Raw genomic sequence first — 21,866 nt, forward strand, 5'->3', positions numbered from 1 at the left:
TTGTGAGATCCTGACCGGAGAACCCCTCCGACGCTGTGCTCCAACCTACAGAACTGTGAGGTAATAAATGGGTGTTGTTTTAAGCTACTAAGTTTGTGGTAATTTGTTACACACCAATAGAAAACTCATTAATAAAGGAAGATAGCCAATGGAAAGATGAAAAATGGCATCAACGTTAATGGTGACGAGAGCAAGGTACTGGACACTGTTAGAGGGACGTTTTCTTTTCCAGCAGGGATCAGTACACCTACCGTCTACTGCAGACATACCACAGAGATATTGTGGGTTTGATTCCAGACATTTTTTGGTTTCCCAGTGTATATAAAAGTTATGTCTACGAAGTATGCAGTAGAATTATGTCTAAAAAACTTTATACATACCTCAATTTTAAAATAATGCTATTGGCAAAATGGCACAAAGGACTTGCAGGGTTGCCATAAACCTTCAATTTGTAAAAAATTCAGTATCTGCGAAGTGCAGTAAAGCAAAGCACAATAAAACGAGGTATGCTTGTATAATAGAACTTGAAACTCTTAATTGAATTTGAAACTCTGGAAGTGATTCTTCCCAGTGGGTAACCCTTCCCTAGGTATGAGCTGAGCCTCCCTGGAGGGACACAGGCCCTGTCAGGCTATTTCAGGACACCAGGTGAAATACTTTGGACATTGCTTTATAGGCAGCAAGGAGCCATTGAAGGTTTATCAACAGGAAATGGCGTGACCAGAGTGATTCTTATTTTTTTTTAATTTTATTGAAGTATATTTGATTTACAACGTTGTGTGAATTTCTTCTGTGTAGCAAAGTGATTCAGTTATACATATATATATATTCTTTTTCATATTCTTTTCCATTATGGTTTATCACAGGATACTGAGTATAGGTCCCTGTGCTATACAGTAGGACCTTGTTGTTTATCTATCCTATATATAATAGTTTGCCTCTGGTAATTCCAAACTCCCAATCCTTCCACCCCCTTTCCCCTTGGCAACCACAAGTCTGTTCTGTATGTCTGTGAGTCTGTTTCTGTTTCGTAGATAAGTTCATTTGTGTCGTATTTTAGATTCCACATATAAGTGATATCATATGGTATTTGTCTTTATCTTTCTGACTTCACTTAATATGATAATCTCTAAGACCATCCATATTGCTGCAAATGGCATTATTTCATTCTTTTTTATGGCTGAGTAGTATTCCATTTTATATATGTACCACATCTTCTTTATCCATTCATCTGTCAATGGACATTTAGGTTGTTTCCATGTCTTGGCTATTGTAAATAGTGCTGCTATGAACATGGGGGTGCATGTATCTTTTTGAATTATAGTTTTGTCTGGGTATACAGAATGATTCTTTAAGGAGATGACTGAAACTATGATGAATTCAAGTAGAGGGAGCCTGGGGTTCAGGAGAAAGGGGGGCCGGTAAGGAGCTACTGTAATAACTCCCACATGAGGTAATGAGGGTTGAAGTAGGGCCCAGGGCTCTGAGCAGTCTTACATCCAGAGCTCAGCTGCCTGGCTTCACCTAGCCTCCATCAAGACCCACGTCTGTACTCACTTCTCTTAAATCACGGCTGTCCCCAGTGGAGGGGGCGGGGTTGTGGAGAGAATGGAGCCACTTCTAGAAGGTGGTGCCTTTTGCCCCGTGGAGCCCCTGGCTGCTGGTAATTGGGCAGTGACTCAGGAAGGAAAGGCGAGGGTAGTTCTGCTCGAGTCTGAGAAAGACTGAGGCAGACACACGACAAGAGGCAGGAAGGCTTAAGAGCACTGGCCACGGGCTTCCCTGGTGGCGCAGTGGTTGAGAGTCCGCCTGCCGAGGCAGGGGACACGGGTTCGTGCCCCGGTCCGGGAGGATCCCACATGCCGCGGAGCGGCTGGGCCCGTGAGCCATGGCCTCTGAGCCTACGCGTCCGGAGCCTGTGCTCCACAGCGGGAGAGACCACAACAGTAAGAGGCCCGCGTACCACACACACAAAAAAAGAGCACTGACCTGGGAGGCAGAAACCCTGGCTTATGGCTGACTCACTGTGTCTGGCATCTCAGGCAGGCCCCAGAGCATCCTTAATCTCTAAGATTTCATGAGTCTATGAGATAGTCTTTGAATTATTTGTAGGAAAAGACTCGCAAACGCCAAAGGTAAACACATGGCATACGTTTTACTATGATTTACTGGGATATCTGTAAGGGTTCTTACCGGACAAAGGGAAGTTACTTAAGAAAATGAAATTAATGGTTTACATAACTAAGAAGCCCAGAGTGATCCAGGGTCTGAGCAGTATGAGCGGGAAACTCTCCTTCCGTGCCCCAGCTCTGCTCTCCTCGGCGTTGGCCTCACTCCTGCTCTCAGGGGCTCCTGAGTGGGGGCCACCGACAGCTCCACACATATCCTACCAACCGAGCAATCCCGTGGAAAGAGAACAGTTCTTTACGAACAGTTCCTTCAAATTCCCAGGGAAGACTCTCAATGGACTGCTCAAGTCACATGCCCAACCATAACCAAGTCCATTAGCCAGGCTAGATCTCTGCTGTGCTCAGGAACCAGGGAGACGTTCTGTTCTATATCTATATCAGGAACTGAGGGCAGAAGAAAGTGTTCTCCAATGGAAAGTAGGGATGGAGGGACTTCCCTGGTGGTCCAGTGGTTAAGGCTCCGCGCTTCCAGTGCAGGGGGCGAGGGTTCGATCCCTGGTGGAGGAACTAAGATCCCACATGCTGCGTGGCGTGGCCAAAAGAGAAAGAAAGAAAAGAGGGGTGGAAGAGAATGATGAAATGGAATTCAGATAAGCAAAAACAGTGGGTACCCCTAATAACTGCTGTTATCTCAATGGTTTGAAAAGTTTGGAAGAGTCCTGACCTCTTAATCAAGGGATGATGGGATCTAGAGCCTTTCTATAAAGACTTACAAGATAGGGAGTATTATGGAGATGGAGAAATTGAGACTCAGAGAGGTTAAGTTACCCCCCCAAAGTCACATCTCTCATATGTAAGATGAACCCAGGTGTGCCAGATTCAAGAGCACTTACGGTTTTGACTCCACCTTGTCAAGTTCACACGGAGCAGAATGTGACCTCTGGTTTGTAATGCTATAAAAGGCCCTCCACTGAGTAAAACTCAGAATGAGTGCATGTGATGACATAGCATATCTTCCTCAGTCTGGTCTGATATGGATCTCAACCTCAAGCCTAGTCGGACCTCTAATGGAGTTAAGACTTTGGAAGAGGATTGGCCCAACCTTTACAGGGAACGATGTGACTAATATCTCAGTCAGCCTTCCCACACCCAGACACAATATCATTAAACGTGGTCCCAGCCACTGTCGATATTCACCTTTAATAAATGTGATAAGCACTCCTGCCTGTTCTCAGCTGACATCCAAGTGCACACAATAAAACTAACTCAGCATTTTTAGAACTGCCAGGTAAATATAACAGGAAAATCGGGCAATGGGACTCGTGCTGGGACTTTTCAAATTCAACCATCTATGTGGAGAACAGTGACCTTCAGATATTGTGGAACATGACTGAGTCCTTAAAACTTGCTGTATTGTCAGGAATTGGAATGAAGTTAGTGCAGTGACCCAAAAGCTTGTGATATGTTTGGTTACCATGTCCTGCCTCTAACCAACTCCTCACATTCAGAGGGATAATGTCATAGAGTTTGGGCATAATATTTATTTTGAAGCTTCTGTCGTGCTGACTACAATGCTAGTGACACACTGAATAAGTGATTTTGTCTATTTTTAAAATTTATTTATTTTATTTTTATTTATTTTTGGCTGTGTTTGGTCTTCATTGCTGCACGCGGGCTTTCTCTAGTTGCGGCGAGCGGGGGCCACTCTTCGTTGCAGTGTGCGGGCTTCTCATTGCAGTGGCTTCTCTTGTTGCAGAGCACGGGCTCTAGGGCACCCGGGCTTCAGTAGTTGTGGCTCGTGGGCTCAGTAGTTGTGGCTCGCGGGCTCTAGAGCACAGGCTCAGTAGTTGTGGCGCATGGGCTTAGTTGCTCTGCGGCATGTGGGATCTTCCCGGGCCAGGGCTCAAACCTGTGTCCCCTGCATTGGCAGGCGGATTCTTAACCACTGTGCCACCAGGGAAGCCCTGAATAAGTGATTTTAAAAAGATCTCTGAGTGTGTTTCATCAGAAGTTAATACCTACATACATCACAACCATTATGACCCTGCTCCAAAAAATTTTCTCTTTGAGAATTTACTTCTGAGAACCACACAAGACAGGCATTCTGGCTACTTCATGGTCACATATCGGTCTCTACCAAAATCCTAAACACCGGGCTTCTCTGGTGGTGCAGTGGTTAAGAATCTGCCTGCTGATGCAGGGGACACGGGTTCGTGCCCTGGTCCGGGAGGATCCCACATGCCGCGGAGCGGCTGGGCCCGTGAGCCATGGCCGCTGAGCCTGCGCGTCCGGAGCCTGTGCTCCGCAACGGGAGAGGCCACGATAGTGAGAGGCCCGCATACCGCAAAAAAAAAAAAAAAAAAAAAAGAATCACTCCATCTGAAGTGAGAGCAGATCAGAGGGGATTCGGGTGGATTGTGGTCATTTGTAATCCAGGTGAGAGATGATAGCAGCTCAGCCAACAGGAGGGGTGGTGGAGCCAGAGCACAGTGTTTGAACTGGGAAGAGATTCCAGAATGACTGGGCCTCAGTGATAGTTTGGACATGGGCTAAGGGAGAGAGGGCTGTCAAGGGTGATTTACTAGGTGAAGTCATGTCACAGGTACAGACTTGGCCCTGAGTACAACAGGATACCAGGCAAACAAATGTCTGCCTTCATGAAGCCGAGGACAGGGAAGACACTGATAAGTCAAAGGGCCCTGACAATACAGCAGTCAGACTGTCCAAGTTGAGTGCATAGGAAGGGCACCAGCCCGACATTGGGTCATGGGCTCAGGAAGGGCTTTCAGGAGGAAATGACAACTGAGTCGAGACTTAAAAGGCAAACAGAAGTGAGGCAGGTCATCATTAAAAGATCTAGAAACAATAAATGCTGGAGAGGGTGTGGAGAAAAGGGAACCCTCTTGCACTGTTGGTGGGAATGTAAATTGATACAGCCACTATGGAGAACAGTATGGAGGTTCCTTGAAAAACTAAAAATAGAACTACCATACGACCCAGCAATCCCACTACTGGTCATATACCCTGAGAAAACCATAATTCAGAAAGAGACATGTACCACAATGTTCATTGCAGCTCTATTTACAAGAGCCAGGACATGGAAGCAACCTAAGTGTCCATCGACAGATGAATGGATAAAGAAGATGTGGCACATATATACAGTGGAATATTACTCAGCCATAAAAAGAAACGAAACTGAGTTATTTGTAGTGAGGTAGATGGACCTAGAGTCTGTCATATAGAGTGAAGCAAGTCAGAAAGAGAAAGACAAATACCGTATGCTAACACATGTATATGGAATTTAAGGGGAAAAAAATGTCATGAAGAACCTAGGGGTAAGACAGGAATAAAGACACAGACCTACTAGAGAATGGACTTGAAGATTGGGGGTGGGGGAAGGGTAAGCTGTGACAAAGTGAGAGAGTGGCATGGACATATATACACTACGAAATGTAAAATAGATAGCTAGTGGGAAGCAGCCGCATAGCACAGGGAGATCAGCTCGGTGCTTTGTGACCACCTGGAGGGGTGGGATAGGGAGGGTGGGAGAGAGGGAGACGCAAGCGGGAAGAGATATGGGAGCATATGTATATGTATAACTGATTCACTTTGTTATAAAGCAGAAACTAGCACAACACTGTAAAGCAGTTATACTCCAATAAAGATGTTAAAACAAAAGAAGTGAGGCAGGTGAAGAGAAAGGAGAGTGGGCTTGGCACAGCGATCAGCATAGGGGGTGGTCCTCAACTGAGGGCGATTTTGGCCCCTAGAGCACTTGGACAATGTCTGGAGACCTTTTTGGTTGTCATGACTGGGGAGTTGCTACTGGCATCTACTGGGTAAAGGCCAGGGATGCTGCGAACGTCTTACAACGCACACCACAGCCCCTCCCCACAAATAATGATCCACCATGTCCATAGTGCTGCAGTGAAAACCCTGGCCAGAGGCCTGGGGCTCAGCCAAGGACAGTGTGACTCTGCAGCTGTCTAGAGTGTGGAGTCACAGGCTGTGAGGGAGACAACAGGTGCCACCAAGAGCGGAGCCTGTGTCAGGCCCTAGGAGGCTGGAGGAGTCAGACAAGGGCATTCAAACCCAGTGCCAAGGGTGCTGGGGAGCCACTGAAAGTTTCCAGGCAGGAAAGTGACAAAATCAGCCTTGGAAGGGCCAACAGGAAGAGGGAGTTGGGATGAGGGAAAGGAGGAGAGGAGTGCAATGTTCACAGCAGCAGTATTTACAATAGCCAAGACATGGAAACACCCATCAACAGACAGTTGGCTTAAGAAGATGGGGTATAATATATATGTCAAATGGAATATTACTCCTTCATAAAAAGGAATGGAATCCTGCCACGTGCAGCAGCATGGATGAGCCTCGAGAATATTATGCTTAGTGAAATAAGTCAAAGACAAAGGCTGTATAATACCATTTATATCGAGAATGTAAAAGATAGTACAAGCGAATGTATATGCAAAACAGACTCACAGATACAGGAAACAAAGGGGAGAGGGAAGAGAATCTGGCACTCTGCACGGCTTGGTGCGTGGAGCATGGGTTGGCCCTCCGTCTTCCGTGGGAAGTGCCAGGCTGGCACGTTGTCTGTTGAGTTGTGGCAGTGAGGAGAGAAAGAGAGCCGTGAGGCTTGCAGGGTGCAGCAGGAGAGGGCTGTCACGCACGATGATGCGATCCAGGGAACAAACCGTTGCCGCATCACCTAATTTGAGGTAAACACGTTGGAAGCTCAGAGCATCCTTTCAGATCAAGTGCAGCTGATGAAATACGGTCCACGGGATCAAAAAGATGGAAGGAGGGTGAGTCTGCCAATCTGGTTCTGCCACTTACTATGGCTGCTGTGTACAGATGCACAGGCTGACCACAAACCCAGGTGGAGAACCTCCTTCTGACGGGCCCAGACGTGCCACTTAGGCTTGCCATAGCCCTGCATGTGACCCCAGACAAGTCATGCCTCTTCTCTGAGCCTGATTAATACTGCTCCCCTCTTAGGCTTGATGAGAAGATTAAAGTAGATGAATGCCTAGCAGAGGTCAGCCACTTGGTAGGCACTCACAAAATGATTGCTATGATTATTTTACAAGAAGCCCAGCGCTAGACCCTCTGCCACGATCCCCACTGTTGCATTGTTTCTGCCTCACCTGAAAGGCACTGTAGCTGCTCAGAGGACCTTTGCTGCCATGCTCTGTTCTCTGAGGGACACTAGGAGCCAGCAGGACCCCAAGGCTGCAGCCGGGTGGGCAGTGGATGAAGGCGCAGCTCGCCTGGAAGCTGAGCCGAGCAGCCACACGCCATTGTCTCACTTCCTCACAGCCACGTGGAGCTTCGTCTGTGATTTTATTCTGAGTGTCTTAGAGTCACCATGGAAAATAGGCATCAGCCTGCTGCTGGACAGATTCGCAGAATGTGAAACCACCAAAGAACACACTCCAGTGGAAGAATCACAGCTATTGATCTCTGATGATGTACCAGGCCCGTCTTTCAATCTGATGGAGTCTTAGAGGCTTCTGGGTTTTTCTTTTCGCGTAGCTGCCCTGCCTGAGACAACCAGAGCCTGGCTTGGTGACCATCGTGGCTAACACCTAGTGAGGGCCTGCTATGTGCCAGGCTTTGGAAAGGCAAGCCGTGTGTCTTATGGCTTTAATCTTCATCACAGTCCTATGAGGTAAGAGCTGTGAAGCTCAGAGAGGTTGAGTAACTGGCCTGGGGGTGACCAGCTGGTAATTGGTAGAGCTGAGATCTGCACCAGAGCAGACTGATGCCAGACTGTATAGCTGCAGAATTCGTTCTTGCAGGGATCCCTCTTTCGGATCCCCTCTTCCCAGGGGTGTCAGGGAGAGCAGGAAAGCCGGAAGCGGCTGGCAGAAAGCGACGGGGGCGGGAGGGCAAGGAGCAAAAGTTAGGTCCGCGCTCTGGAGGCTGCAGCCCGGGGCTGAGCACACGGGGCGGAGCCTTGGAGCAAAGTCCCCTGGGGTCCCGGGCCGCATTCCTCTGAGGTCTGCAAAGGCCACCGCTTAAAGGCGCAGAGGAGCAGCTGGGAACGAGAACAAAGCGGCCGGGCCCCCCTCGGAGGAAGGAAGGAGCGAGCCCCAGGAAGCAGCCGATAGCGCTAAGCTCAGCTTGTTTTTTTCCTCTGCTCGACAGTTCTCCTGCCACGGCAAACAAAAGATGTACATTCTGATTCCCTCTTCTGTTTGGATTGTGCTGTCGAGTGGATCTGGTGTGTGATGAACTGGGGGGAAGAGGCATCCGCGGGCGGTTTCTCGCTCCGCCGGCCAGTTTGCTGGGCCATCGGGAAACGCAGAAACAGCTTCCTTGACGGCGTCTTTCTCCCCGCGCGGCTCAGTAAATCCAGCCTGGCCTGGCCACACCAAGGGCACCGGGATACAGGCATTTCCTTTAATGATGGAATTTAAGGTTGCCAACTTTTCAGGTTCACTGGGACCTGGAAGTGACCTTGACCTTGAAGGACCTGCCCATACACACGCAAGCATGCGCGGGGACACGCACACTCCTTAATGGACGTTTAAAACTAGTCGGATGAGAACTATGCCCTCTAAGCCCCCCACTGAAAGGCCACACCCTGTTCTCATCACTGCGGATGAGGTCACAGTTCGCTCCTGCCCAGAGCCACACTGGGCTACTCAGTGTGCAGACCCCGCCCCGCCTGGGCCCTGCCACTTAGCTCCCATGGGCCCCGGGGGTGAGAGTGACAACAACTGCAGGGTCAGTGGAAGCCAGCATCCAACAGCAAGAGCAAGGAAGGGGGTGTCCGCACAGGTCCCCACAAGCTGGCTCTGATCCACCTTCCTCAAAGTCTGGACACCTGTAGGTGACAGGTGGCCCTGATGGGACTAAGCAACCCACATGTGGTGACAGTGGCAGATGGACTTCTTGCTGCCCACCGGGGGGAGGGATTTGGACCCCATCTGGCTTCCTGATGCTTGATGCCCTGAATGCTGGGCATACTTCGTTTTGCCTGACCAGGTGCTGACGGAGTGGACCCACCAAAGGGCACTCTAGAACCAAAGCAAAACAAAATGAAGCAAAAAAAAAAAAAAAAAAAAGTTAAACTCTACACAGAACCCACCACGGAGTTCCGTTGCTGCTGACGCTCGAGTGATCCCTACAGCCCTGGCAACGGCAGTTCTCCGTCTCACGATCCGAAGGAGATTGTTTTGATGCCACAGAGACTGACGTGCGGGGCCCTTTGTAACGGCAGGAGTTAAACCGAGCCACGAGAGGTCAGCGTGGTTAGACCTTGCCCCATGCTGCTTGGCCCGTCCTCTCCTCCCACCCCACTCTGAGGAGGCAGTTCACAGGCCGAAGACAAATGGCATAAAGGGCAGGCAATTAATTTTTTCAGCTGGAGGCTGCGATGGAATTTGGGTGCTTAGACTCTGGCGCACGCTGCTAATTCCATTCTTCTCCTCTGTGAAATACCTCCACTCTTCAAGGAGGTGGTGCCCTTCAGAATTCCATCACTGACATTTTCTGTCTTTAGGGCCAAGAGGTAGAGTCCTGATAATTATTTGGAACGAATCTGAGGTTACCCTGCATGCCATGAGCGCTCTTTCCAAGATTCCAAGGGGCTATAGTGCCATAAAGACGGCCGGCGATTCTTCACTCGTTTCCTGGGGGTGGGACCAAGTTGGTCCCTGCATGGCTCAGGGTCTGGTGCCAAGCGACCGGCAACCTCTGTGGTGTGGAGCAGGCCAGCCAGCTTGCCTGAGCAGTGATGCCGGCAAAGAACAGAGAACTTGTTGGGAAAAGAAGAGAAGCAGCTTAAGCAAGAACGGACCAAGATGAGGACTTAGTACCTGGCAGATGGGGAGAGGGAAGGGGGATACTCTAGAGGGAGAAAAGAAATCCTGAAGGGAACTTGGAAGGATAAGAAAAGGCTCCCTCGCCTGTTTCCACAGAGGCAGTGTTATGTAGTGGTTCACAGTGCAAGCCTGTGCGTGAATCTTGGGTGGGTGACCTTAGGCAAGATATGACCTCTCTGTGGTTTAGTTTTCTAATCTGCAAAATGGAGGATAAAATAGGCTCTATCTCATAGGTTTATCATGACGATTAAACAAGAAGTTCACGTGAAGCGCTTGACAAAATGTTTAGCATGTCATAAACACTCAATAAATATTGCCCATTATTATTTCCAATTTTTCTCCCGGTGTGTGTCTCACAATCCTTTGTTCACGACTGGCATATGCTGCCCACTCTTTACCCTACACCTTCTACTGAGCGACTGATGTTTATCCAGTGTCCCGATTAGCGATTTTAATCCTTGAAGTCACTCGCCTCTGAAATCTGCTTGCTGGAAACTTGCCACACACGGAGCAAGCTCACAGTAAATGTGGCCGAGTAGAACTTACCAATCACACCCGTCTGAAATGCAGTGGGATGTTGTGTATAGTCTTTCTTCATGCCTCTCCCACCCCAGCTCAAGAGACTGAGCCAGGGAGAAGCCTGACCCAGGAACATATAGCCCAACTCAGAGCTGTAGAGAATGCAATACTACATACAGGGAGACCCTCAGCCCCTTTCCCATCTCAGCTCCCACAGTGAGGGCAAACAGGCTGACTCCTCTCAGGTGGGATATTGGAGGATCTCCCTTCTGGGGAAACTGAGCAGCCTAACCCAGAAGGTCTACAGATACAGGCAGGGTCCCCAGTGACATGGCCTGGCATAATCACCCTACAGTGAAGCCCATCAGTCGACCAGCTTCTTGTCAGCTTTTTGGTGTCGCACTCTTAAATACAAACAGAGAGTCAAAGATCACTTGTCATTTGAAAAAACCCTCCAAAATGAAAGACAATGCCAAAACAAACAGAAGAAAGAAATTGTAGGAAACAGGAACAATGCGGGGAGTAGAAAAGAACAATTTTTTTAACACCTACAATTAATATCTTTTGAGATTTAAGGGAAGATACTGCATCCATGAAACAAGGACAGATGTTGTAAAACAAAGAACATTCAGAGAAGAACAAGGACATTTGGAAATTAAAAATATATAAATATGTTTTCAGAACAACGTGGATAAATCTCAAAAAACATTATGTTAAAAAAAAGTCAGACACAAAAGAGTTTCTACCATACCATCTACATGAAATCCAAGAGCAAACAAAACTAATATATGGTGACAGAGATCAGAAAGTGGTTGCCTGGGAAGAGGGGAGGAGAATGAACCAGAAGGGGCACAAAGGAAATGAATGGAAATGTTCTTTATCTTGTTGTATTTACACGGGTGTAGTCAATTATCAAGATGTACTGAACCCAAACACATTATTCTGTGTAAATTATATGTTAATAAAAACATATTTGCAGAAATGAAAAGTTCAGTAGAAGTTTCTAGCTCTAGCTATTTCCTGTAAGTTGATCTAGCTCTCAACTTACAGGAAATACAAAGAATAGAGGAACATGTTAAATAACACCACAGGAATGCAGTCAGCAAAATCTGACTGTGGGAAACTGCAGTTTAACCAGCTTTTTTTTCCAACAAAATCTTGCAGGGAGTGAGGAGAGAAAGAGGAAAAACGTATATAGTCCCGAAGATTTAAGAGACATATCAATCAATCACACTGTGTGAACCTTACTTGGACCTAAATTTAAACAAACTATTTAGGGGGCAAGTGTGTAGGACAATTGGGAAAGTATAAATATGTCCAGATATTTGATAATATTCAAGAATTATTGTTATGTTTAAAGTGAGATAATGGTGTTTGCAGTGCTTTGTGTTTATTTGCTTGTTTTTTTAAGTGACCTTATCTTTTAGAGATTCATAATGAAATACTTACAAATGATATCTAAGTTAGTGGCAGGGGTGGGGGGCATTGGGCGTGAGTAGGGACACAGGAAACAAGATTGGTCATGTGTCGATAATTGTTGAAGCTGGGTATAGAGTACACTGGGTTTATTATTCTAGTGTCTTTTCTTTTGTGTATGTGTGAAATTTCCCATTAATAAAGTACTTTAAAAAAATAGAGGAGTTAGAAGAAAAATTGAGGAAGTCTCCCAGAAAAAAAAAAAAAAAAAGAAAGAAAACAGAAGACAAAGAGACAGAAAGTGGGAGCAAAAATAAGAAACACAAAGGGTAAGTTCAGGATTTAAAAAAGGGGGGGAGGGGAGAGAGAAGAAAGAAAATGAAAGGGAGAAAATGATCAAAGAAATAATTTCAGAAAATTTCCCAATACTGACAGCCACTAGTTTCTGGATTGAGAGGCCAGCCAGTAGCCAGCACCAGGGATGAAAAATACCTCACAGCAAAGCCTATCGCTGAGAAATTTCATGAAGTTGGTGTACTGGGCCACAGACCTCACACACCCTCTTACATTCTCTCTACGGCCTCCTTTTCTCTCTCTCTTGGGCAACACCCTGTTGGCACCACTTGTAGGCCAAGTTGTTCCTCCACTTTTAGAGCTGGGTGAAATATTATACTGTAGTATGATGTGGGACCTGGTTTTCCAGGCAACTGCTAAGTGTCTGGATGACATATCTGGAAATAGAGACAAACTAGATTTGGGATAATTCTTTTTTATTTCATCCTTTAACAATTCTATTTTTTATTATTTTTAGTGATGTATAATCTCAATATATAATTAAACATTTACATGTCAGAGAATTCAAAATGACATTTCTTTTTTTAACTGAAATATAGTTGTGGTACAATATTATATGTTATAGGTGTACAGTATAGTGAGTCACAATTTTTAAAGGTCATACTCCATTTATAGCTATTATAAAATATTGGCTATATTCCCTATGTTGTACAATATATCCTTGTAGCTTAGTTTATACCTATTAGTTTGTACCTCTTAAAGCCCTACCCCTGTATTGCCCCTCCCCACTTCCCTTGCCCCACTGGTAACCACTACTTTGTTCTCTGTATCTGTGAGTCTGCTTCTTTTTTGTTATATTCACTTGTTTGTTGTATTTTTTAGATTCCACGTATAAGTGATATCATATGGGGTTAACTATTGACTAATGGAAGTAGGAGATGGGAGGGAGCTGGGCCGATAGATGCCCCTCCTCTGCTCTCCCCTGTGGTTCTTCCTTGTGACTCTTGCAGAAGAGTTTCATGTGCTGATGAACTAGCAGCCAGTGTGGTAACGTCTGGCGTCACATCCCCCCACCCCTTACTCCTTTTTCCCCTGTGCATTCTATTATGAAAACTTTCAGACATACAGGGAAGTTGAGGGAATTCACAGCGAGCACCTGTACACCCATGACCTAGAGTTTACCTTTGACATTTTAAACACCTTTATTGAGATATAATTTAAATACCATAAAATTGACCCATTTAAAGTGTACAGTTCAGTGGTTTCTAGTATATTCACAGAGATATACAAACATTATCGCAATTTTAGAATATTTTCTGCACCCCCAAAAGAAACCCCCTACCCATTAGCAATCACTCCCATTCCCCTTCTCCCAACCCTAAACAACCACTAAAATTGGTTGCATGCAATTTTAGATACTGCATTTCAGTGGAATCCTACAGTAAGTGGTCTTTGGCGACTGGCTTCTTTCACTCATAGCATAATGTTTTCAGGGTTCATCCATGTCATAACGTGTCAATACTTCATTCTTTTTTATAGCTGAACAATATCCCATTGTGCATTATTAACATTTTATTAGACTTGCTTTATCACATGCCCATCCATCTCTCCATCCCTCTGTTGATCCATTAATCCATCTTATATCTTTCACGTGTTTCCCCCATTTTGTTGTTCTTGTTGTTGAGCACACAAAATTCTGAGTCATTGAGGGTGAGGTTACATAAGATAATAAGAGCAATGATGAAAAATTGGCAGTGTTTTTTGTTAAACATGTGCTTTGACCTTCACATTTTTAATACCATGCTCTCTGACCTAAGAAATTTATAAGTATATATCTTATTTTCTGGCCTAGTTAACTTTCTTTCTCCTCTGATAAATATTACTTTTTTCCTTTCTGAAGTACTTAAAATTAGAGAATGAGCTTTTAAAAATGAGATATTTAAAAAATGAGTGTGTATTTCTTACATGAAAACTAAACATTATGAAGGACTTGCTTGAAGTTTTACTCGTGTTCTCACTGGATATTTCCCCCATTTTTTAAGCTTTTTCCCAACCGTCAGTGCCTTCACCTTGCACACCTCTCAAGTGAAGCTCATATCACATTACCACATGGCCACCCTCGGTGCAACATGTGAGGCTGGGAGATGGAGTGCTTAGCCTTCTGGCTCTATAGTAAAGGGACAAAGGGAAAAGGGAGCCTGGGAATGGACTTTCGCCACCTTGGCAGACAGTGTTTCTCAATTTCATCTACATCTCCCCCTCCAGTCTCCCCTCCTACCATTGCATCCCACAGAGCTTATACTCCAGAAATGCCAAATTAATTAAAGTTCCCCAAGCACCCCACATTTTTCCGGACTCCATCTCTTGCACATGTCCATTACCTGGACAGCCTTCTCTTTGTGAGAAGGTTCTTCCCTCATAATTCTGCTCAGCTGTCACTTTTCAGTAACGTATCCCCAACACACACATTCACACACACACACACACACACACACACACACACACACACTGGCCTCCCTATGTTTGTTTTCCACTCCCATTAAGGCATTTACCCTCCTTTACTGAATTAACCTTTTGACCTGTCTCCACCAGCCTATAAATCCTCAAGGTCAGGGGCCAGGCCTAGTATGTCTTGGTATCCCTAGAAATCACTGCAGGGTGTGGCTTAACAAATATTTGTTGGATAGTGGATGGAAAACATCTAGTTACCATCTTCACTATTGTTTACGTAAGAAACATTTTGTTGGGCGTGCAGCAAGGGAGGCTCGGGGGTAAACACCCAGTTTGATACAAAGATGAGTAAGACTGTATCCTGGGCCTCAGAGGAGCCTACAGCACCCTTTTGTTTTGGCAGACGTAACTCTGGACAAGATGCCAGGACAACAGATGTAAACTGTTGTCCCAGGGCAACCGGAACATATGGTCACCCAAATTACATACACACTCCTACGAAAACAGCAGTGCCATGCTGACTCATGCCCAGCCTGTCAGACCAAGGTCACTTCCACAATTTTCTTGCTCAAGCCAATTACTCCTCATTAGTGCTTAGGTCATTTATGTTTTTCATTGTTGTTATCCATGTAAAAATCATCCGTGAAATTTAATGTTCCTAAGGTATTACATATATTGTGTACATTAAAAACATATATTTAAGCAACTAGACAGAAAAATAATCACCCAGTAAACAACTAAAAATACTTTCCAACCTTTTTTGATGTACTGAATTCACATTTATAATCAGTAACCCATTACATATATGCACTTCTTGGTATTAACACTAGACTCTAGTCTATTTTTTTTTTTTTTGGTCGCATGGCGGGCACGTGGGCATGCCCCTACAGTGGGAGTACAGAGTCTTAACCACTGGACTGCCAGGGAAGTCTCCTGGTCTGTTGTCTTTATTGAAAGGCATTGGGTGTTTCCAGCTTGCAACCGTTAAGAATAATGACGCTATGAACATGGCGATGTAGATCCCTTTCCCTTTCTTCTGAATCAATTCTTTGAGCTACTTGCTCCAAAGTCAAGTGACCTGGTTGAAGAACAGGAACAGTTGATACATCTCATTGTCTATGCTCTGTGTCTTACTGCTCTCCTAAAAATCGGAGTCAAATTACAGAGCACATCTGTTTCTCACAACTCTGCCAATAATTTATGTTCTCATTTTTATGTAAATATTAATAGAAGCTTATTGTCGTTTTAGGGTGTTCTTTGCATTTTTAAGTGCTGCAAAGGTTATACATTATACTTTAATCAAAAGCAGCTTAGTTTTTATGAAAACATATTATAATGTAAATACATACTTTATAATTACAAGGTATGTTGCAGGTATTCATTAAATATTTGTTGAATGAATGAACGTATGAAATTATACTCAGTTACAAAGAGACAGATGCTGCGTGATTCCACTTATATGAGGTACCTAGAATTGTCAGATTCATAGAGACAGAAAGTAGAATGGCGGTTGCCAGGGCCTGGGCAGTTGGGGTAATGGGGAATTGTTTTTTGGGTTTTTTTTTTTTGTTTTGCTTTGTTTTCTTTGGCTGTGTTGGGTCTTCGTTGCTTCACGTGGGCTTTCTCTAGTTGCGGCGAGCAGGGGCTACTCTTTGTTGCAGTGCTCAGGCTTCTCATTGAGGTGGCTTCTCTTGTTGCAGAGCACAGGCTCTAGGCATGCGGGCTTCAGTAGTTGTGGCACGTGGGCTCAGTAGTTGTGGTTCATGGGCTGTAGAGCGCAGGCTCAGTAGTCGTGGTGCACGGGCTTAGTTGCTCCACAGCATATGGGATCTTCCCGGACCAGGGCTCGAACCTGTGTCCCCTACATTGGCAGGCAGATTCTTAACCACTGCACCACCAGGGAAGCCCAATGGGGAATTGTTTAATGAGTATAGAGTTTCAGCTTTTAAAGATTGAAGAGTTCTGGAGATTCATTGCACAACATAAATGTACTTAAAACTCTTTAAACACTTAAAATGGTAAGATGGTAAATTGTATGCTACGTATATTTAAAAATATATATATACACACATTAACCCAATGGTCATTTGGTATATATTGTCGGTAGAAGTGTGCCTACAATATGTAGTCTTGCATGTTAAATGAAGTTTCATGTGTGGAATTTTATGGATTAAAATTTCTGTATTAAATTTTCAGTGCAGAGACAAACAGGCAAAGATGGCTGATATATTAGTATCATTGCATAGCAAATAGAGTAAAAAAAATCATAGACCAGATAATATTATGTGAACGTCCAATATTAACAATAAAGAACTCCACTTAAAAAAAATCACGCGTCTAATTTTCTATTATCTGTGAATAAAAAGCAGAAGCAGGACTTAGGGGATCTTAGAGACAGCCGCGTGAATTTTTTACCTTAAAGATGAGGTGAGGGGACTAGGAGAGTCTAGGTGATTTTCCCACTTCAAGATCAGCCGTATCTCTCTCTTTCATAATGCACTCCAACCAAATCCTCTTTATGTCTCATTGGCCAGAATGGATTGCATGGCCTGCCCTGACTGCACCAGAGGCTGCTGGGAAAGCAGGGAATAGAATAGGTTAGACACATGGCCACTCCAAGTAAATTAGGGTTCCCTCAACAAGGAAAGAAAAGGATAAAGGGTGTTGAGTAGGCTGTCAGCAGTGTCTGTTCAACTCATATTAGTGTTTTTGTTTTGTTTTGTTTTTGTTTGGGGCATTACAGGCTGGAACCAATGGTTATATGGCTCCTGAAATCCTAATGGAAAAAGCGAGTTATTCCTATCCTGTGGACTGGTTTGCAATGGGATGCAGTATTTATGAAATGGTTGCTGGACGAACACCATTCAAAGATTACAAGGAAAAAGTCAGTAAAGAGGATTTAAAGCAAAGAACACTGAAGGAGGAAGTCAGATTCCAACACGATAACTTCACAGAGGAAGCAAAAGACATTTGCAGACTCTTCTTGGCTAAGACACCAGAGCAACGCTTAGGAAGCAGGTAACTATCATATAAAGACATGATTAGTGATGTCAGCATTTCCACAGGGATTTGGAGAATACTTTGGATTAATGACAAAGGCTTGGGATTAAGTAGTAGTAGTATTTTCCTGTTATTATTTGTATATTATGTGGTTAAGTATTTTCAACACTTTCAAACACTATGAACATTTGATATGGAACAATCTCCAAGACGTATTTTTTTAAAAATAAATACTGCAGTTTTTAAATTTTATTTTATTTATTTATTTATTTTTGGCTGTGCTGGGTCTTCGTTGCTGCACGCAGGTTTTCTCTAGTTGCAACGAGCGGGGGCTACTCTTCGTTGCCGTGCACTGGCTTCGTATTGCGGTGGCTTCTCCTGTTGCCGAGCATGGGCTCTAGGCACACGGGCTTCAGTAGTTGTGGCACGCAGGCTCAGTAGTTGTGGCACATGGGCTTAGTTGCTCCGCAGCATGTGGGATCTTCCCAGACCAGGGCTTGAACCCGTGTCCCCTGCATTGGCAGGTGGATTCTTAACCACTGCGCTACCAGGGAAGTCCTCCAAGATGTATTTTAAAGTGAAAGTTTCTGCCCCTTTAAACATCTCTGTAAAATATCATTAATCAGTCAACAAATATTTATTAAGTACATATGATGTTGCCAGCTATGTTAAGTACAGTTGAAATTAGTTTTGAGGAAAGTCAAGTTTTATTGCCTACAAAGAAATAATAAGATCAAGATATTTTAGAAGAAAAAAATAAGAAAACCTGATCTATGGCAGTGAGTAACTGTGTTATGTAAGGAGAAAACCAAGGGTTTTCAAGTCACAGACATAGACTCACAACCCAGCTTGGCTACATACTGATCATTTTACCCCAAGCAACTGAATTACTTTCTTGGAGTCTCAATATCCTCATATATAAAATGGGGTTTTTTTGTGGGTGTGATTGTTAATTTTATGTCTTAACTTGACTAGGCCACAGTACTCAGATATTTGATCAAATACTATTCTAGATGTTTCTGTGCAGGTATTTTTTAGGTAAGATTAACACATAAATGAGTAGGTTTTGAGTAAAGCAGGTTATTCTTCATTATGTGGATGAGCCTCATGCGATTTGTTGAAGGCCTTAATAGAAAAGGACTGACCTCCCTGGGAGAAGAAGGAATTCTGCCAGCAAACCACCTTTGAACTTGAACTGTGACTCTTCCCCGAGTCTCCAGCCACACAGCCTACCTTGCAGAATTTGAACTTGCCAAACCTCCACAGTTGCCTGAGCCAGTTCCTTAAAATAAACTCTCTCTCTCTCTCTCTCTCTCTCTCTCTCTCTCTCTCTCGCTCTCGCTCTCGCTCTCGCTCTCGCTCTCGCTCTCTCTCATACATACACATGTACTGGGGGGAGAGGAAAGAACTTTTCTTCTACCCTCTTAGGTTTAGGAATGGAAGCCTAAAAATTAAACTGCCAAAAGATGATTAGCAAGAGAAAAGACAGATTTTTATTTATGTACATACACAAGAGTTCACAAAAAAGTGTAACTAGGGGGCTTCCCTGGTGGCGCAGTGGTTGAGAGTCCGCCTGCCGATGCAGGAGACACAGGTTTGTGCCCCGGTCCGGGAAGATCCCACATGCCATGGAGCGGCTAGGCCCATGAGCTAGGGCCACTGAGCCTGAGGGTCCGGAGCCTGTGCTCCGCAATGGGAGAGGCCATGGCAGTGAGAGGCCCACGTACTGCAAAAAAAAAAAATGTTACTAGGTGGCAGTTAGAATTGAGGGTTTATATTCCATTTAATAGGGGAGGGGGATGGGGAGAAGGTCACTTACAGGAAAACAAATGACTTCTTTGAAATAGTGGGGTAAGGGTACTTATGGGAGAACAGTTGACTTTTAGGAAAGATAAATGGCCCTTAGAAGAATAGATGGGAGATATGATAGCTTTGTGGCAATGTCTATTTAGGTGTGGTGCTGAGTTCTGTCACTGGTGATAAGAGTCAATCTTTCCTGGTTCCAAAACTCCTGAAATTCCCGGAGAGAAGATTTATGAGTTGAGTTTTTTTCCAAGACTCTGCTTATCTTAAAGGCGGACAAAGGGGAGTTCAAAACCTGCATCTGTTGACTCTCAAATAACTTCAGCTCAAAATAATTTTTATGCCACTGTTGTGCATTTTGGACAGTTCAGCGCCCTTTTGGTTCTGTTTCTCTAAGGAACCCTAACTAATTCAGTGGGATATTTTGAGGTTTAGACATAATGCTTGCAAAGTTAGATATAACATAGCTTAGGAATCATTCAATGTGATAGCAATTATTATTAATTAGTTCCAAGGGTGATATCAGATAATATTTTGACTAAACTACGAGCTCGTGTGTCTTAAATTACTTGGACTGAATTTTCAAAATCTAAAAATACATACAAAAAGAAAGTTACAACCATAAAGTAATATGACTGATTTTTAATATTACACCAAAACTTAGAGAGGCAAATTACTCTAAATCTTCTGAGTAGTTGTCAGTGGAAGCTCTAGAACAGGGCTACCTTAGCTCACAATGTTTACGTATGGAGGCAAGCTTGTTATTTTTGATCAGATTTTTTAAAATAGCGAAACAAAATTCATTTGTAATGACTTTCAAAGCATTTCAAAGGTAGCAAAACTAACAAATGAGTATTTTGAAATGAGATGGAACTCTTCACTGATGTGAAAGTAAAATGTGGAAGTGATTTTCCTGTGTAGATTCCAACATTGTTGTATTAGTGTGGTCAAAATAGGCCACGTTGTGATAACAAGCAAATCCCAAAGTCTCAGCGGCTTAAAACTAAAGGATTATTTCTCATTCATATGAAGTCCTTTATGGGTCCAGGGATTCTCCAGGTATCTCCCTTCTGAATGGTGACTCAGAGCTTCAGGCTGCTTCCACCTTTCAGCCCCACTGGAACTGGTGGTTTCGGTTGCTATGGCAACAAGAGAGAATGCAGAGAACCTGGGGAGCTTTGTCCTGCCTCAGACCCACTTTACAGGTCATTTCAGATACACTTCTGTTGGACAGAAGGAGTCCTCGGGCCCTGCCTTAGGGCAAGGGAGCTGACTAGTCCTGCTTTCTGTCTGTCCAGAAAGGAGAGGAGAGCTGGATATGGTGAACACAGACCATCTCTACCATCTTGGCTCTCAAGCCCATGCGGGGGGAATCAGAGAATGTACCAACAGTGGCCAAGGCAGGGAAAGAAGTGAACAGTTTCTTTAGATGACTTCCCTGAAAGGAACACAACCCACTTGGTGTCTTTGAATAAAAATCTATCTCAGTACTTTATAAGCACACTTTGTTTTTGTTTTTTTTACATCTTTATTGGAGTATAATTGCTTTACAATGGTGTGTTAGTTTCTGCTTTATAACAAAGTGAATCAGTTATACATATACATATGTTCCCATATCTCTTCCCTATTGCATCTCCCTCCCTCCCACCCTCCCTATCCCACCCCTCCAGGCAGTCTATAAGCACACTTTGAATCTGTAAAATGAAACATTGACTAACTTCTTCGGGAAAACACCACCTTAAAGCACTGGATCATGGCCTGAAGCTGCTCTGTCAAGCAAAACCTTTTTAAAAAGCATTTGTTGTTGTGACTGTTTTGTATAAAAACTGTTTACAACATTAGAGAGAAAGCATATAAAAACCAGCTGTTCAGTGAAAGAGAAAACCTTCCAACGTTTTCATTTCAACTCTTTGTATTTTTTAAACATTCATTCAAATGAGATAATGTTTGATTACTTTCGTGGGCATCCTCCAAAGCCGAGCAAATACCTAGACAATGTGTTACACAGCGGAGAGGTCAAGTGCCCCCTCCCTGTTGCATTCACGAGCATTTGAAAGGAAGAAAATAAACCCCTTCTCCTTCCTTAGACATCACTGAAGGGAATCTCCTCTTTTGCCTTTATGGGTCTGTGAATTAATTTTGCAGAGAAGCCAAAAGCTTTTCTGATCATCTCACAGGGACTCCAGATAGGGTCAACTATGGTGTGTTCCAATAAAATGAAAGGTGAAGACTTAAGTATTTTGCAGGATTTATTCTGATAAGACAGTGCAGCCAAGTAAGGGCAAATAACCATGCAAGTCTCTGACTTAAGTGCTTCTCAGGCCAATAGCCACTGTTCTTGGCAGACCAAACCCCACAGCGTGGTCCTCATGTATGGGCAGCTGGTATCTTTCCTTCATTGACTGTTATTAGAAAATCC

General features: G+C 44.2%; 1 protein-coding gene across 1 annotated transcript in view; it reads left to right on the top strand.

Moving 5' to 3' along the window:
• Positions 1-21,866, top strand: part of GRK7 (G protein-coupled receptor kinase 7) — a 35,679-nt gene that overhangs the window by 7,831 nt on the left and 5,982 nt on the right. Inside the window, exon 3 of the mRNA XM_065876620.1 lies at positions 17,388-17,662. Within this exon, the coding sequence (XP_065732692.1) occupies positions 17,388-17,662 (275 nt within the window). The remainder of the gene's footprint in view (positions 1-17,387; positions 17,663-21,866) is intronic.

This window comes from Phocoena phocoena, chromosome 4 (genome assembly GCF_963924675.1).
Source record: "Phocoena phocoena chromosome 4, mPhoPho1.1, whole genome shotgun sequence".
NCBI lineage: Eukaryota > Metazoa > Chordata > Mammalia > Artiodactyla > Phocoenidae > Phocoena > Phocoena phocoena.